General features: G+C 54.1%; 1 protein-coding gene across 3 annotated transcripts in view; it reads right to left on the reverse strand.

Moving 5' to 3' along the window:
* DHRS3 (dehydrogenase/reductase 3) overlaps positions 1 to 13,777 on the reverse strand; it is a 39,126-nt gene extending 25,349 nt beyond the window's left edge. Inside the window, exons 1-2 of one of the 3 annotated variants that reach the window (XM_069479365.1) lie at positions 13,655 to 13,777; positions 11,889 to 12,038 (exon numbers count right to left, since the gene is read on the reverse strand). In XM_069479365.1, the coding sequence (XP_069335466.1) occupies positions 11,889 to 12,038 (150 nt within the window). In that variant the 5' untranslated portion in view covers positions 13,655 to 13,777. Of the gene's footprint in view, positions 1 to 11,888; positions 12,446 to 13,654 lie in introns of those variants that run through there. The other 2 variants (XM_069479366.1, XM_069479364.1) reach the window with 2 other exon arrangements.
* Positions 13,778 to 18,182: the final 4,405 nt, after the last annotated feature.

The following is an 18,182-nucleotide window of genomic DNA, read 5'->3' on the forward strand; positions in this document are numbered from 1 at the left end:
CTTCCTTTTCTTTCATATCAAGTGGCCTTAAATCTTCTAGAAAAGATTCTAAAGAAAGTCTGTTGACAACCTGCTGCACATGGTGGCTGCACATTTTGGCTCTTTGAACTACAAACTCCATTATGGCAGAGAGGTTTCAGCTCGACACTGAGAAGTCTATTGCATACTTTTTTGCCCAGGGGTGTCAGCGAATGACCTGATAAGGTCTGCAGGATTAGACCTGGAGGGCTGCCTGACACCGGCATGCCTGGGTCTTCTGGCAGTTTCCACTTAGGATGACTGAAAACGAGATGTCCTTCCACAAGGAAGTGTACTGGATGTCTGCACCTGACCCCCTTGCTCCTGGTCAGAGCACCCCAATTTCCCTTGCAGAAGCCCACCTCCCCACTCTCAAGCCTGTGGCTTGGCTGGGGCTGGTATATCCCTGGCTCAGGGGCTGGCCTTGACCGTCAGCTGGCCAATTAGAACACCATTTCCAGTGACTGGTTCAGACTCACCCCAATCACTGCCAGGAAGACTCAATTCCTGGACCCTTCCAGAACTGCTGGGCAAAGGACACCTGTCTGTCCACTCGACTGGGAGCTGGGAGGGTTTGAGTTAGGAGCAGCCAGGAGCAGGTGGGAGCAGCTCCAGGGCAGAGAGGTCTGCCTAAAGGTGAGAGGAAGAGAATGAAGCAGAGAGACTGAGTCCTGACAACACGGAGCCCCTGGGGACATGCCCAAAGTTGGCTCTACCCAAGGACCTGCCGGTTCGATAAGTCAATCAACCAATATGAAGGACCCCTCCAGACCCCCCCATCAGGAGACCCGGAGTGATGCCGTTTGACCTGTCCAGACGCCCTGGCTGCTGATGGCACACACCACACAGACGCTGTCAACAGGGTCTCTTCCCCGGAATGACTGGGGCAATAAGGCTCGCTGGTTATGAGCAGATACCCTGGGTTCGATTCCTACTTGGTTGCTTACCATGTGTGTGATTTTAAGTTACTGGGCTTCAGAGTCTTGTCAGTAAGAAGACGGCAACAGTACCCATGCTGGAAGGTTACTGTGGAGAGTAAGTGACCTCGTTACATGTAAGTGCTTACATCGGTCCTTTGGCACACAGTAGGTGCTCAGTAATCACTGGCTCTAACTAGCTGTGATGAGTTGGTCATGCATTCATTCATGCAACAAACATTTATTAAGTGTCTACTGTGTGTCAGATGCTGTGTCAGGTATCAAAGATGCGAGTGAGAGGGACACGCCCTCTGCCCTTACTGATATTGACAAGCAGCCACACAGCACAGTAAGTTGCCACGGTAACCCCTGACTGTGGCCTCACCACAGCCCAACCCTGACCAATTGAGTCATTTGGATGCAGAGATGAAAATGACCCATGCCCTGTGCAGGGGATTTGGGGAGTTGGGGGGCTTGGGCAGCTGAGACCAAAGTGGTGGCTAGGACCCCCCGACCACCAGCCTTGCCAGCCTCTGCTCCTCGGCTGCAGGACGGCCTGCACTGGACCAGCCCCTGCCGAGGAAGAAAGGGGCTGTGTCGCTGGTGAGGCTTTGGGTCTTGGGTTGCCAAGTTACACGCCCCCAGGGCTGGGTGCTCTTGAGGCGGAGAAGGATGGGCAGGAGCCTTCTGAGTCCTTTCTGGTGGATGAATTTGGGCTGGGTCCCCTTGGAGAGGCTGTCTCAGCCTGGGGTTGAGTATTCGGGGCTTCCAGCTTGTTGACTCCCCAGGGGTGAAACAGGGGCCCTGGCTGAGGGCTGCACACGCCTGGGGTGGGAGTGGGGGGCCCTCTCCTGAGGCGCAAAGGCACAAGCTGTTAGCACATCACCTTGGAGTAAAGAGCCGAAGGTTGAGGAACCACAGAGATGACATTCAGCAAATCCAGATGAGGGTCACCGGGGAGAGGGAGAGCCCTGAGTAATTTCCTAGAACAGTTATTTTCAAGCCTTGTTTTTTTCTTCACTTCAAAGCAGTGGCATTCTTTTAAAATGCACACAAAACTCTTACATGGAATTTTCAGCTACAAAACAAAAGTGACGCTGATCTAGCCTAACGGAGGTCGCTGTCCCTGGAACGTGCTCTGCCTCCCACCTGGCCCCACCTTCTCAGAGCCTCTGAGGTGCCCTGGAATCCAGGTTGAAAACTTGGTCCTAGAACCTCCACTGGTGCTGAAGTCCGCACTGGGGCCTGCCGGGGCTCAGATGCCGGCAGAAGTGGTTGCTGGAGGTGGGGCACACAGACAGGAGGCAGTTACCTATAAACACCCCCTAGGAGTATGTTTTAATGTGGACAAAAGGATCATATGCTCTGTTGATCAAGGTTTTTCTAGCCCCTTCCATGAAAGGCCACTGAAAAGGGAATTTGGGGTCACATTCCTCTAAGCAGGGGACGAGCAGTGTAGTAAGACGGGCTTGGGCCCGGTGGCCTTTACCAGGCTGATCATTGTTGGCATCAAGCACCGAGCCACAAATCTGTCCTGTCTGCCCTGAGCTTGGCACCGGCTTCTGCATCACAGGACACCAGACTGTCCCCTGCCTCTGACGTGAGCTCTGGTCCCGGACCTGCAGCTGAGCCTGTAGGACTTGGATGGGTTTGACTGGATCCAGCCAAGCCGTCTTCACCGAGCGCTGAAGACAGGCATCGGGAGTATGAGACCCCTCAAAAGGGGTGTATTTTGCACATTCTTCTTGGCGCAGGATTCGTACTCTCTTCCTTGATGGGCTCTACAACCGCGGAAGACCAGTGCAAGCCCTCAGGTGCCACCTCCTTCAAGTCTTCTAAGTTTCCCTTCATTTACAGCGATCTGTCCCTTCTCTGGACTATCAAAGCGCCCAGGTGACCTCAGGCTGGGTTGCAGGGAGCTGTCACTCACTCATTCCTCAACAGCTGGGTCCTTGAGGCGCCACACTGGTTGTCAAAGGAAAGAAATTCAACTGGGCTACTCTCCTGCTTGTCACTTAACTCTTTAAAATAAACCCTAATTACTGATGACGACTTTAATCCTTTGGCAAGTATCCCATGCATTGTATGCAAATACTGCCACTCGGGTGCTCTAAAAAATGTTTGTGTAAATGTGGCTTTAAAGTCCCTGCCTGCATCCTGGTGACTCACTCACTGCTTATCAAACTTTTCTCCAGAACTCTCTGTGTACGAGGCCCCATTATTTAACAGCTTGTCTCTTGACCTCTCCATAACCCCAAATGAGGTAGGCCAGGCCAGGCTGAGATTATCTGTCCCAGCGGGAAAAGCTCTAGTTTGGAAGCTGGGAATCCTGGCTAGGAAGCCTGCCTCGGGCTGCACATCCCCGGGCACCTCACTTCCCCCGCGCCGCGTCTGAGCCTGTCGTGGTCAAGCAAGACAAGGAACGTGACAAAGGACTGTGCTGTCATATAGAGTACTCAGTCACGTATACAGCCGCAGCCACGCACAGTGCCACGTTACGTACAGTAACACAGTCACGTGGAGTACCGTGCCATGCACAGCACTACAGGTGTGTATATTACCACAGTCGTGCACAACGGGTCTTCAAAAAGTTCACGGGAAATGAGTATTATGCAAAAACTATGCATGGATTTCCAAATGTTTTTGTACCAAAATAAATTCATACTAAGTTGTTATAACACATGTGAACAGCATCTAGTTTGAGGCACTAAGAAGGATAAGACATCAGTTTGGAAAGAGCCCCTATCAGAGCAATGAAAATTCTGCTAAAATTGAAGGAAGAACGAACATAAAATTTATGTTCACGCTTGGGAGGGGAGAATGATAAAATCGCTGATGGACACAATGGCCCATCAGCAGTTGACAAATGGATAGCTCGTTTTGAGAAGGGGTGAGAGGATGCTGAAGATGAAGCCTGGAGCAGCAGACCCTCCACATCAATCTGCGAGGAAAAAACTCATCTTGTCTGCGCCCTCATGGGAGAGGATTGAGATTAACAGCACAGTAGCCCATGTCGCAGATGTCTCAACTGGTGCAGCCCACATGATTCTGGCAGAAAAGTTATAGCTGTGCAAACTCTCTACTTGATGGGCACCAACACCGCTGAGCCCAGATCTGCTGCAGAAGAGACCAGAGCTTTCAACTGGAATTTCAAACAAGTGGGGTCAAGATCCTGAAGCGTTTCTAGGGAGAACTGTAACAGGAGATGGAACGTGGCTTCACCAGTATGATCCGGAAGAAAAGAAAAGACGGCATTGACACGGTTAGACTAAATGGCTGGTATCACTGCTTACAAAAGTATCTTGAACTTGATGGCACTTATGTTGAGAAATAAAGTTTATATTTTTTATTTTTATCTTTTAATTCCATTTTCCATGAACTCTTCGAAGTCCCATTGTGTATTCCCGCAGTCATATATAGTGCCACAAACACATATGTTACTAGGAGCCCAAAGAAGCCGTCAGTGTCCGATTCGGGAGCCGCAGGGGTCTGAGTTAGGGCCGAAGTTCAGGGTGAAGGATGTGAACCTGTGCCTGCCCCTCCCAGCTCCCCCCAGCACCCTGACAAACCTGGACAAAGGAATGACGGAACTGCCCAAGGAGCCTGGCGAGGTTACGCCGAGAAGGGCTGTATTCTTTTAAGTGTTGGTTGATTGATGGCGGTGTCCCCTCCTCCTCCGGTCCCCCATCCCTGCCTGGGTCACTGTCGTCACTGACATCACTCTGGTGATGATGACTCATAAAATCTAAGTGGTGGAAGGGACCCAGGAGGTCGTCCAGAACCTGACCTCTCTGGATGCAGGAATCTCTACGTCACGCTTAAAGCGCAGCCTATTCATTTGCAGAAAGCCCCAAAGGGCAGGAAGGTGTCCCCGTTGTAGGGTCCAGGTCTCCTTCCTGAGCTCTCTCCACAGGCCCGGTGCAGCCCTCCAGAACCATCTGGAACAGGTCCCATGCCCTCGAGGTGTTGGAAGGCAGCTGGTACAATCTTCTACCTCTTAGGTAGTCAACTAAACTGGCCAACCTGCCAGCCAGCCCAAGTCGTGACTTCCAGTCCAGTCATCCCGAGTCCATTCCTTGGACACCCTCCAGTTGCTCAAAGACCCTCCCCGCGTGTCAGCCGACCCATCCCGACATCCTGCGACAAAGTAGAACGGAAAAGCAACTCTCCTTCCGGGCACCAGCATGGGTGATTGTATCATTAGGGGGAATTGAGCACTATTGCCACTGAAAGTCAGCTTGCTGGAGTCCTCACACCCTTCCAAAGCGTCAGGGGCTGTTCAATCTGGAGATGGTCGTTGCTCTAGGGACACTAAGTGCCACGAGGAGAGAAGCTTGTTGCTGTGGCTCCCTGCAATATCTCCAATGCTCGATTACTGAATCAATGAACGAAGCCAACGCTGTCACAATTCCTCGGAGCTGTCAGCCTCGAGCTGGTTGTCACTCCCAGTTACCGGCAAGAACAGCTCCGGACCCAGCGAGAGCAGGGCTTCCCAGCAGAGGCCCAAGGCCCGGGTGCCGGCTGACTCCCACCTACTCCGACGGTGGCACACAGGCCCGCCTGGATGCTAGGTGCCGCTCAGCCCGCACTCCCACTGTGACTGTAATGCTACCGGGGAGCCCTCGGCACCCTCTAAAACCCCAGGCGCGATGCTGAGACCGTGTCCTGAGCTCCGGGAAGCTCTCAAAGAAGATGGTGAAGCAAGTCTGGGGTACGATGTTCTTCGGGGAGCCACGGGAACCCAGCAGCCTCCTAACTGGTCTCCCACCCTGGCCTGGCCCCTTCCGCCCGTCCCCTGGCTGTGCTCCCCAGCATAGCAGCTGGGTGGTCCCGCTAAGACTTAGGTTAGAGCATGACACTTGAACAGCTCCCAGCCTCACTCGGAGTCAAAGCCAAAGCCCGTCCTGGGGTCAGCTGGCTGGAACCCACCTGCCTCGGTTTCTCCTCGTTCCCCTTGCTCTCTGCTCCAGCCATACTGGCCACCTCTTGTCCCTCAAACACCCGGGCACATTCTGTCCTCAGAGCCCCCACTTTTCCCTCTGCCTGTAACGCTACAGCTCCCTTCCCACCACGCCCCGGCTTCCCTCGGGCCTTTCCTCATGCCCTACTCCAGGTGGCCTTTGGATGCCCTGTCTAGAATGTCACCCCCTCCATTCACTGCTCCCTCCTTGCTTCCCTTGTCCATAGCGCTTACTATGATCTGACGTCCTACCTATTTTATTTGCCTGCTTAATGTCTGTCTCCCTCCCTAAAATGTCAGCTCTACATGGGTGGGGACTGTCATCTGCTTTGCTCCCTGCCATCTCCCCAGTGCCTAGAACCGTGCCTGCCACTTCGTAGGTGCTCAGTAAATGGGTTGAATGTATGAATAAGTGAATGAATGAATGAGCTCCCACCAACCATTTGTGCTGGTGTCTGAGTAAATTTACTTCTCTCATTTCCTTTGGCTTCAACTCTTTCCTGATCACCAGGGTTCATCTGAATAATATGTTGGAGATCTTTCCTTCAGTATCCTGTAGACCGGTGTATTTTTAGATTGAGTCTCCCGAAGGCAACAACAAGAACCATCTCGTAACACTCCAGGTGTGGTCATGCTTGTGTCCAAGGATAAGGGACAATGTGTTGGGTCTGGAACATTTCCTGCAGTGACATTCAAAATGATGGGGGATTTTGGTGGTGGCAGTGGCAGGTTGGGACTAGGCTTTCCAGGATGAGTTACAGTGATTGTGACAAGCAGATACATCTCCTGGATTAGAAGGGGCACCTTCCCATAAACACAGCTGAGATCACTTTCTCAAAGTAGATGGCCTCCAAAAATACCCAGACAGAAATGAACCAGGGAAAGTAATCACCACGATAAAGGGACCAGCGGGCTCTGCGCCTTCATAAACAAATGCGCTTGGTCTGGGGAGATAAAAATTCAGAAGAGCTTGAAGTCCAAACAAGAATTAGTAGAAGGGCTGGGTAGACCAAAAATGGCCCTGTCGACTCAGGGTCAGCTTACAAGATGTAGGGAGCATTCTCTAAAGCCCAGACAGTTTCGTGATTTGAGGGTAAAAAACAGGAAATTTTGCTTTACGTGCTAGATAGGGAACTTGGCCCCTTTATTCCCTTGAAAGCTACAGGTTGAAAACATCCACATCTCCCACGAGAGTTGAAATGAATCCACTGTGGCTGTTGAGGGGGCTAGAACGGGCGTGGGGCCTCCTGTGAGTGAGGGCACAGGGCGTTTCCAACCCTGATTTGCTCCTTTTTCATGCAGTGGGGTCTGAAGACTTGCAGGAAAGCCTGAGATCATCAGTGACGAGGACAAATGATTTTCTTCCCCTGAAAGTTTCCTCCTGGCAACCCAGGGAGCGTGGCAGTCCGTTCTCTCCTGGGGCGGTGGATCCACAATCTGAGAATTGCGGAGCATGCCGGGATCTTAGGGATCACCATGTCGCTTCTCATTTGGTAGCTGTGTTTCTTGGCTGCCACCGGAGAAGGCAGTGACTTTTCCAGGATGGAGAACACAGTGTCTGGCCTCTGCCCAGGTGAGCCAGCGAGGCAGCAGGAGGCGTGGGCCCAGAGGTAGACACCTTTGTTCCCGGAGGGAAGGGGCGGGGGAGTAAGAGGGAGCTGTTTGTTTATTCTTGAGACAGCTCAAATTGTAAGGTGCATTGTTTGAAAACCAAGGACCGGATGCTCCAAGCTGAAAGACGTCTCCTGGACGCCACAGGCAGGACAGGTGGCCCACCTGCCTGCTTGCAGGCTGCACGCAGTGAGGATGGAGGATCTGGGCCACTGCTCTCTCCAGGTCAGTTGTTTATGCAGCTATTTTGGCCTGATGACTCTGGGTCCCACCAAATGACCTGTCTGGACCCCTCTCCTCTCTTGCTCTCTTCTCCTGTTCTCACCAGGACTGACCCTACCCGGAGTCCAAGAAGTGAACTCCCCGCCTACCGCCCCCTCCCATTATCCCACGCTGTCTTGCTTCCCTCTTCGTCTCCCTCCGCAATTCCAGTCAGATTTAGTCTTTGACTAAAAGCCCGTCTCGTGTCCCTTCTGGCTAAAACTCTTGACCTTCTGCAAGGCTCACTCAAATGCCACTTCCGTCATGAAACCTTCCTCGAGCCCTTGTTCTAACTGAACTGCTCCTCTGTGGCTCCACTGTGTAATGTCTCCCCCAAACTCATGTCTATCAGGAACTTCAGAATGTGACCTTATTGGGAAATAGGGTCTTTGGAGATGTGATTAGTTAAGGATCTGGAGATGTGATCACCCTGGATTTAGTGTGTGCCCTAAATCCAATGACTAATGTCCTTACAAGAAGAGGAGAGGACACAGAGGGACACACAGAGAAGGCTCTATGAAGACAGAGGCAGAGATTAGAGTGATGCTGCCACAAGCCAAGGAATGCCAGGAGCCACCAGGAGCCGGAAGACAAGAGGAAGGATCCTCCTGGAGTCTTCAGAGGGAGAATGACCTTGCCAACACCTGATGTCAGACTTCCAGCTCCCAGAACTGGTAGAGGATACATTTCTGTTATTGGAAGCCACCAGGTTTGTGGCCATTTGGTACAGCAACCACAGGAAGCTAATATAATATACACAGCCATTTGTGCCTTCATGGTAAGCACCTGGCCACGTCTCTGGACCTTTATTCATCTTTGCTACATTCTCCCAGAGCTGCGCCAAACACTTAGACACCACAGGTGGGTTTGCTGAACGAGGTCACTCAGGGATGGCTGACAAGGGAATGAATGATGGGCCTGAGCCTGCCCCGTGCTAGGGATGGGAAGGATATGGGACTTAGGGGATGGACGTGATGGAAGATAGGATTCACAAACCCACCTACAGGGCTAGTTCCGGGGTAGTTGCTTTAGGAACGGGGTACATACCCACGTACTGTAAATTCCATAATAACAAGGCAGATCCAACTCCGAGCTAGCTCACATTCTATCTCCCTGAAACCAGTCCTTGAGTCCTGATGAGGGGACTGGGCCAATGTACGTTGGCCCTGCCTCCCCCAGCATGCAATCATGGCTCTGGGCTCTCATCTGGCCACAAGTCTGATACTGAACCAAAGGCTGGAACAGCCACCGCAATTTCAAACAAACAGGCCACTTCTCCCATGTGCTCCTGCTAAAACCACAGCAAACTCAAAGATTTTAGAGACTGAGCTCACTGCTAGTCAATTTGTTCCTGTGCGGGACAGAGGATTGGGCCTGAGCTTTGTAAGTGCTTTCATGGGACGCATTCCAGGAGGGGACAGGAAATAAAAAAGGAGTGTGGTGGGGGATGAGCCAGGAGGAGCCTCACCCCTGGAGACCCTCACCATGATAGGGCCCTGCCTCTGTCAACCTCGGTGCATTGTGGGTAAGGTGAGATGTCTCCTGATTAGGAAATTCTGAACCCCTGGTCTTTGTGTCCCTCAAATAAAAACCTTTATTTGAGCCACCTGTGCAGCCTAAGGCTCACTACCACCCACTAATATTGCCAAATCTCATTTAACTCAAGGTCATTAAGGGAAACAACTGGGTTGTCAACTCCTCCCCAAAATTAAACAGCTATAATATCTCTGAGACATGGCAGTGGTTTGTAGAGACTCTGGTACTCTTTTTCCCCCCTTTTGGGAATCATTCCCCCTCAGATCCAATCCCACCAGAATCCAGGTTTGAAGGCTCTCAGATGCAGCCTCTGCTCCACCAAGGGGAGATGGGAGTCATCTGTGTTTCCAAACTGCTATCTGGAGGGGGGAGGGGCGGGGCGCCAGCACTCTCCAGCTCCCTCTGATGCTCTTGGACCACCCCAAGCCTATGGGTTCACATCTGTCCCCAACCCACTCCCAGTAGTAAATTCTCCACCCCCACAGCACTCTGCTCGTTGTCCCCAAGTCCACTGGGCCCCAAAACATTCTTGGCTGGGGGTATGTCCCAAAGTCCACTCACTGGTCTCAGCCGGACTCAGGCAAGAAGCCACTATTCCAAATTCCCCACCGTGACCGCAAGCAGAAGTCTCATTAAAAAGTAGTTCCAGTAATTGGACAGATAATGATGAGTGACAGGGAACACTTCTGGTCATCCTGACTTGGTCCAATGACTGGACCTAGCGTGAATGGCATTGGAAGTTTCACAGGCCCCCATGGATCCTGTTTTCCGGGGCCCTGACACCAATCTAAGACATTTCTCATGGGCTTGGGTTTATTCCCTGGAAGAGGTGTCCATCCCTAGTTAGGAGGGGCTGTGATTCCCAGTGCACGGACTGGCAGGTTCCACTCTGGCACTATCATACCCACCCCCCAATGCCATCTACTTCTTTCAATTTAGGGTTATTTATAGTCCGTCAAGTTTTTCCAGATTGACTAAGAGTTCCTCATCTGCCTACTGCTGTCAGCCACAGAGCAGTGAAAGAGACCCAGGACGTGGGCCAGCTGGAAGATGCAGAAGAAAGTCTCTGTGGGATGCAGACAGCTAAGGAATAACAATCACACACAGTTGTCCCAAACCCACATTCTCTCCCCAAGGACAGCCTCATCTGCCCTCCCGATGCCCCTCCACGAAGGGCTTTGGGAGCCCAGCACCTCGAGAAAACGAAACTGCTGAGAACAGCTCTTACTTCCCCTTTCCCCAGCGCGTCCAAGGGTTAAAAACACTTCCGAACTCCCCTTCCAACTGCAAGGTCGAGCAGCTGTCCAAACCACCCAAGGAGAAGAGGGAGTCCTGGACGGCCCGACCCCCACCGGCTTGGCCACGACAGGCCCCTGCCAGCCCGGCTAGGGAAGAGTTAATCGGATCAGCTTTGGCTGATAGTTCAGGCTCCAAAGTTCAGTCCCAGTCAGAGCCACCAGGAGGAATTGTAAATCTCAGGGCAGTATTTAACAAAACAAAAGCAACCTGGAATTACATGCAGGTTTGGTTTTCTACAGTACATATTTACTTAATCCCCAAGGTATGTGGCTCCATGTCAGATCAGCTGGCTTTGCCGGCCCTTTCACCCCCCTGGTTCACAACAGTTTAAGTTTCAAACTAATTCCCTGTTTTCGCTCTTCCTTTTCACTGGGCTGGCTGGAGACAGCCCGGCCTGCCTCCCTCTCCGGAGCACTCCGGTCACTGGGTGAGTCAGCCTGGCCTGAGTTGGGAGTTGGGTGACAGCCGGCTCGCCCTCCCCACTCTCCAGCACCAGGTCTCCAAAACCTGGAGCAAGGGGTGCTGGGACCACCAAAAAGTTAAATGCAGTGTCCGGTGGAGAGGACCCTCCCTACAGCACCACCTCCCAACTCGCTGGGGAGGGATCCCCTCCGGGGCTGTATTGGGGGGGAGGGGACAGGGTTGAAGGTGAGAACAAGGGCTCTTTATCTGTTGCTGGTTACCCCCGTTCTCCTCTTTACTGATTTCCAAACACCTGGGCCTCTCAGTGCCAGTCCGGCCAGGCTACCCAATCCGAGACTGCTCCCCACCCCCTTTCAAACCCAAACCAAGTACCCCCTCTCAATGTGTCTACAGAGCTGCAGCCGCCCAGGTTGGGGCTGGGAAGCGGGTTGCCAAGGAAAATACGAAGCGCCAGCTAGCAGGCGGCTCCCAGCTCCAGCGAGGAGCGCACACACCCTGCACTCCAGGGTGGCGGCAAAAAGGGGAAGGCGACGGCGGGGCGGGTCGCGGGGGGACACAACTCCTTCCTTTGGGAGGGAGGAATGTGGCAACTGGGTGGGTCTCCTAAGTTTCGGGGTGGGGGCGAACAGCCAGCCAGCCACCGATCCCAAAGGAGCGAATCAGCTCTGGACCTGCCAAAAAAGACAGTCGGGTGCCCGGGAAATTTACAAGGTGAAACCGACTAGCTCAGCACTCGCGGGTGGCGCAGGGGAGTGGGGTGGCTGGCGACTCTCCGCGCCCGGGCGCGCGACCCCGCAGCGGCGGCAGGTGGGCGCACCCTTGCCCCGGGGGCCCCCACCTCCGGGAGTCGCGGTGCCCCGTACCTTTCTGGCGCCGCGCTCTGCGAACTCGCGAGCGAGCTGACGGCCGATTCCTCTCCCGCCGCCGGTGATGAGGACGTTCTCCCTCGACAGGTCCCGCAGCTTGGCGGGCAGCACCAGTCCGACGGCTGCTTTCGCCACCAGATAGATCATCTGCAGAGGGAACACCACCAAGGCGCCCAGCCATTTCCACACCATCCTCCGCGCCGCGGAGCCGGGCAGGGGGCGAAACTCCCCGGACCGAACAAAACAGGAATTAAAAAAAAAAAAGAAAACACCACAAACAATAATAAATAAACCGAATAAGGAGGAGAGAGTCGTCCCACCTGGCCACTCTTGAAATCACCTCTTCCCAAGTGCAAAGCACAGGGTGGGGGAAAAAAAAAAAAGATAAATCCTCCTCTGGAGGAGAAAAAGCGTCTCAGAAGGTTGGGACGGTACGAGAGGTGGAGGCGAAGCCGGAGGTGGAAAGTTCTAACAAGAAGTTTCTTGCCCCAGCAGCCGTTTCGGCTGGGGAATTCTCAGGTAATGTTTACAGACTGACAGAGGAGTTTAGGCAGGGGAAGAAAAAAAAAAGGCACCAACCGCACGCGCGCACCCTGCTACAGTCCCGCGGTTTCAAAGTGCAAGATAAAAAAAAAAAAAAAAGCCGTTTCCAAATTGTAGCGCGCCCCCACCCCTTCTCCAGGAAAAAAAAAGTGGTGGTGGTGGGGGGAGTGCATGGAGCTCCCAATTTCAGCCCGCGAAAGTCTCCCGACTCATTGCTATTCTTGGGCTCAGGAAATTGCTTAAACGCGATCTGATTGCCAGCAACGTGCAGGAGAAGTGGGGGGTCCGGGTGTCAGTTTCTTTACGTGCAGGGCTCGCCCTCGCGCGCGCTCGCTCTCTCCGCTCCCTCCCTCCCTCTCTGCTCCAGCAGACGCTGGGAGTTGCCGCTCGATCCGGCTCCCTCTCTCTCCCTTTTTAGCATTTATTGCCTTCTTTTTGTCCTTTCCAACTTGGAGAGGGCTCGGGTGCGGAGCGCGCGTGGATCGGACGCTCCGGTCTGCGCGGCCTTATTCATTTACTCCCCGGGCAGTCGCGGCGTTGAGCGAGAGGGCGGCCCTTTTTCCCCCATTTTTTTTAATACCCCATTAAGTCTGATTGACAGTTAAAGTTGTTGGGAGGCTTCACTACGGTTCCTCTGAGTGGCTGCTGCGGCCTCCCCTCCCCCTGCGCCGTCGCGGGGCGCGCGCATAAGCGCGCACACGGGCTCGCTGCGACTTGCGCTCTCCCGGGACTGGCTCCCGTCTCTGCAAGCCGGGACTTGCCGCCGGTGTCCCTGAGGGCTCGCAGCTGGAACTCGAACACGCTGGAACCGACTCCTGCGAGCCAGCTGCCTCCCCGAGACTTTTCTCCTTGCCCGGGCCGCCCTCGGGCCAGGTGACCACCCCTGCGTGCGGGGCAGGCCCGGGGGAGCTCGCGCATGCCTTGATCCAACCAGGTCCCCCAGGGCTTTCTTTCAGTCTTTCGGTCATCCCTCGCCTCCAGGTAGGACCAGGAGGCCACTCCCCAGCTTTGCCCGGACGTCTTCTATCTATCTTCACTCAAAGTGCACTTCCTAGGTCTGACCGAAGTCCCCCACATCGCTGGGGAGAACCGCTGGGGAGCAGGGTTTTGTTTTGAGGGGAGGGAGTGGGCAGGGTAAAGGAACCTCTGCCCCAGGTGCCAATAAAATCCCCGTAAGATTAGCTGGGAGCATATTTATTGCTCATCTGGGCTAGAATTACCTTGACTGACAGCAATTTCCTTAATAACAAAAGCCTGTAAACAAAACGTCCTGTACCCGTGCCCCTGTGCCGTGCAGGCAGCGTCTTCTCTCTTTGGGTCTCCCTGACCTGCCCTGGTGGGGCGCCCACCTTGTAACCTCCTGCCCTCCCCAGCGGAAATGTCTCCCCTGCTGGAGGGTGGGACCGAGCTAGTTAGAGCTGTCTGTTGCAGGAAGTCTGGGAGGTGAGTCACTAAAAAGCAGCCCCAGTTCAAAGTGCTGATGGGACTTGCCTCCGCCCCTGAACATCCCCAGGCCAGAGGATCGACAGGGAGCCAGGGAGCTGCCCTGTAATCTGGGGCAGTCGTTTCCAGCGGGCGACTTGTTCAGACGGGGACTCCAGGGCCTCACCCCCAGAAGTTTCTGATTCAGCAGGGCTGGGTGCGCTGGGATCGGTATTTTTAATGCTCTGCCTGGGTGAGAAAGTCACTTTGAGCAATGCTGATGTGCTGAGGTGTGGCTGGAAATCACCTCTTCACCTGCAAAGACCCTCTAGTTCTGGGGAGAAGTTCTGCAGGGGAGGGTCTTCCTTCCAGGTGAATTGGCTAAGCCGCTGGGAGAGCAGGAGGCAGGAAAGGGTTAGGAAGAGAAAGTGTCCCACATCCAGGGCCTGTGTGTGGACGCTGAGTCCTCTTGCTGACCTTGCAGTGGGGGTATTATTATCCCATTTTCCAGGTTGCCCAGCCAGGAAGCGCAGGAGGGAGGAATCCAAATCCAGACTTCTTCCCACCCCACCCCACTCTGGCAAGACGGGAGGAGAGGGGTGGAGGAGGCCGTTGGGCCAAGGACTGCCGAGCAGAGACTCCCTGAAGCCTCTGCCCACCCTCCAGAAGTGTGGCTGACGGGCAGACCACTGCCTTCGTGCACCTCCCAGGGCAGGACTCCATCCTGGTGACCGCCTCTTCTCCTCTTTGACGTCTGTGAAAATGAGAAAGAATTCCCAGCCTGGGGGCGAGAGGCCCTGCCCGCCCAGCAGCGCCTGGTGCTGGTGTCAGCCAGGCCCATGAAGACTGGGAAAGTCTGAGGACAGAACCGCGGTGCAGACGCAGCCTGTGCTCATCTGTTAGCCTCGGAGCCGCCTAGTGGCCCAGGCGGGACACTGTGCCTCCACGCTGCCCCGGCCTCTGCCTCCCACATTCCTGCTAACTAGCTATACTTTTCTTCTAGGCCTTTCTCCCCATGTAAGGTTAACACCCAAAGTCTAAAAGGGCTTTTAAAGACCGCCCCCCCCCCCCACTGGCAATGTTTTATGGCTGGGGAAACAAAGATACTGAGCAATTCATATACAGAGACACATGTTCACCCCAACCAGCTCTCACCCCTGTCAGATGACGCCAGACCGGCTAGGTGACCACTAGGTCCCTCTTACTGCTCCCTTGGGTGTGTTTGGGATGGTGGGCCGAGGGTGGTGGGAAGGAGGTTGAGAACCCAAACTGACCTCTAGTGTGAGGGCCCTTTACACATATTCTCATTTAATTTCCTTAACAGCCCAAAGAGGAGGTGGGTGTCGTTGTGCCCATTTTATGCAGGAGGAGACAGGCCATACCGTATGCTCTCCAACAGGTTAGGGGTGAAATCAGAGGGAAAAAGAACACATCGGGCAATCCCAAAAGGCGTTGGCAGCCCCAGAAGTTGGCCCGAGGAGGACTGTGGCCTTTTTCTACCTGGTCCACCTACAGGATGTGGGTTTTGTGGGCCTGGCATTCCTGTGAGCCACAGGCTTCTCTTCAGCATCAGCTGCCGGGAGGGGAACTGTCCCCTCCTCTGTGGCCCTCCCGCCAGGTCCCTGGGAAGATGGGGGTGAGCAGGCACGGTGCCCTGGGCTGGGGCACACGGTTCAACAGGCCTGCCCTGAGTGTCCCTGTGGCCTGGCTTCATTGAGAACGGCATGGGACACATCCTCCCCTGTCTCCCCTACCTCCCCCATCCTTTATGCTTTGCTCTTGGTACCCCTCCTGGAACTTAACTCGAGGGCCAAGTTTGAAATTTCACATCCCAGGCCTGCCCCTGAAAGCCTGAAAGGAGCCTTTATGGGCCGAGGGAAGAGGTGCGCTGCAGCCTGGAGAACCGACGTTTTCCATGACTCAGCTCTCCCAGTGCAGCGCGGCCTTGGCGCCCACAGTGTGGTCCCTGCACCAGCAGCAGCAACGTCACCCAGGAGCTCGCGTTGGAAATGCAGACTCCCAGGCCCCACCTGGCCCTCTGGAATCAGACTCTGATTTTACTGAACAAGATCTCTGGGTGCTCCTTGGCTCACGGAGGTTGGAGAAGTGCAGAGGTCAGTCCCGAAGGCCTGCTCGGGCTGCTGGGGCCGGGACGGAGTCTTGGAACCCAGATGGGTGTGGGCAGAACAGTGAGAAGTGCTCAGACCAGGGAGGGAATGGTAGGATGCCACCAGTCAATGATAGGTAGACAGTGACGCCTGGAGGCCCTGCTGCCATGAGCACCAAGCTCAAGACCTCCCAAGGAGTCCCTTTCCTCCCAAGGGACTGTAGTCACAGGAGCCAAATCCTGGCGGGTCAGCACCCACCACGTGTTGCCCCCTCCCCCTTCCTGCAGCTGTGGCGCAGAATCTAATACCAATAACTGGGTGCCATGGACACACACGCACATGCATGCATACACATGCAGACACACATGTACATGGCTTTATTTGACGATCGGCTACTTTCCCCTGAGCAGAACAAGCCAGCAGTGTTGAACTGAGGGGGTTGGATCTAGAAAACCTTCTGGTCTAGTGGAAAAAAGTGTTCCACAAAGTTTAAGATCAGCTTCCCTGGAGGGGCTTCGTGGAGACAGACTCCCCGGAGAACGTGAGCTGATGCGATGGCCAACCTGGGCGTCTTGCCCAGCCAGAGGAAAGGGAGGGGAAACAAGCTTCAGGCCGGTGGAAAAACCCCTGCGGGGAGGGGGCGCTTGGGCACCAAGGTGTCCAGGAGAGCAAGTCTGCAGAGGCCAGAGACGGTTTAAAACCTTCGCGAAACAGCTCCCCTTCCTAACACGGAACATTTGCCGAGAGGGCCCCGCGAAACAGCTCCCCTTCCTAACACGGAACATTTGCCGAGAGGGCCCCTTTTCTCCTTGGGGAGGCCTAGCTCACAGGACTGGACACACAAAAGCAGGTAGAATGTCCCTTTCAGTCCGCAGAGTGCCCCCTCCCTGTCCCACCGGTGGGTATTTTCCATGGAATTGCGGCTCCCGGTCTCTCCCAGCACCCGCTGGAGTTTTCTTCTCCATGGTTGTTCGGAGCCGCGGGCCGGCAGCAGGGCGGTGGGTTCTGCTGGCTGCGTGTGAGCGGATGCTGGCCAGGCCGTGTTTATCCTGGCGCCAGGGCCGGCTGAAAATGCAGACCCGAGCCAAGGCCAGGAACGTGGCAGGAACAGGGGGTGGGGTGCCGAGCAAGGGGACAGGCCCCAGGGTGTAACGTGTCACCTGAGAAAGCTTGGGCCGAGGCCAGAAGGCACCCAGTGGTCCTCACCTGCCTTCTGCCCCTGGGTTGGTCAAATAACTTTAAACCAGATATAGAATATTGGTTAGAGGTTGGCAAAACTAGGTTCAAATCCGATCTCTGCCGCTTATTGGCTTGGGAAGGTTATTTGCCTCTCTGAGCCTCAGTTTTCTCATCCCTAAAGTGGGAATTTTGCCGACACCGAGACGAAATCTCCGAAGGGCCTGGTGCAGTGTCTGGCAGGGAGAAGACGCTCACTGGGTGTTTGTTTCCTTCCCGCTGGCTTCATGTCCTCAAGGAACACGCTCTCTGGGGTGGGGCTGGGGGTGACGGGGGAGTCTGGGTGGCAGAGCTGGGGCCATAGGAATATAACTCCTCACTCTAAACCAGGGGTCAGCGAACCTGTTCTATGAAGGGCTTTGTGGGCCACGTGGTCTCTGTCGAAGCAGCTCACCTTTGCTGTTCTAGCACGAGGAGCCACAAACAATACACAACATGAGTGAGTGTGGTTGTGTTCCAGTAAAACTTCATGGACACTGATATTTGAATTTTTTTTTTATTCTTATTTCAGCATATTGTGGGGGTACAAAAGTTTAGGTTACGTATATTGCCCTTACCCTCCCACCCCACCCCCAGTCAGAGCTTTGACAATTGAATTTTATACAACTTTCACAGGTCCTGAAATGTCATTCTTGTTTTGATTATTTTCCAACCACTTAAAAACGTAAAGACATCATTAGACGTATAGACTGTACCCAAAAAGGTCGTAGGCCAGGTTTGGCCCGTGGACTGTGGCTTGCCAGCGTGGCCCCAACACCACCATCGGGCTAGCAAACAACGTCACTCTCTCAAGTCCTAAGAAATCAATGAAGCAGTCTGAGAAAAGTGGAATCTGCTTTCCTTTGCTCTTTCTGGAAATAAATTCATAGAGACTGACCCAAGTTTTAATATCCATTGTATGAAGTAAAGGGATCACTTAGAGACTGGATCTCACTGAGACGTTAAAAAAAACAGACACGGCAGTCTGGTGAGGGATTTAAGC

The sequence above is a fragment of the Eulemur rufifrons genome, chromosome 8, assembly GCF_041146395.1.
Source record: "Eulemur rufifrons isolate Redbay chromosome 8, OSU_ERuf_1, whole genome shotgun sequence".
Taxonomy (NCBI): Eukaryota; Metazoa; Chordata; class Mammalia; order Primates; family Lemuridae; genus Eulemur; species Eulemur rufifrons.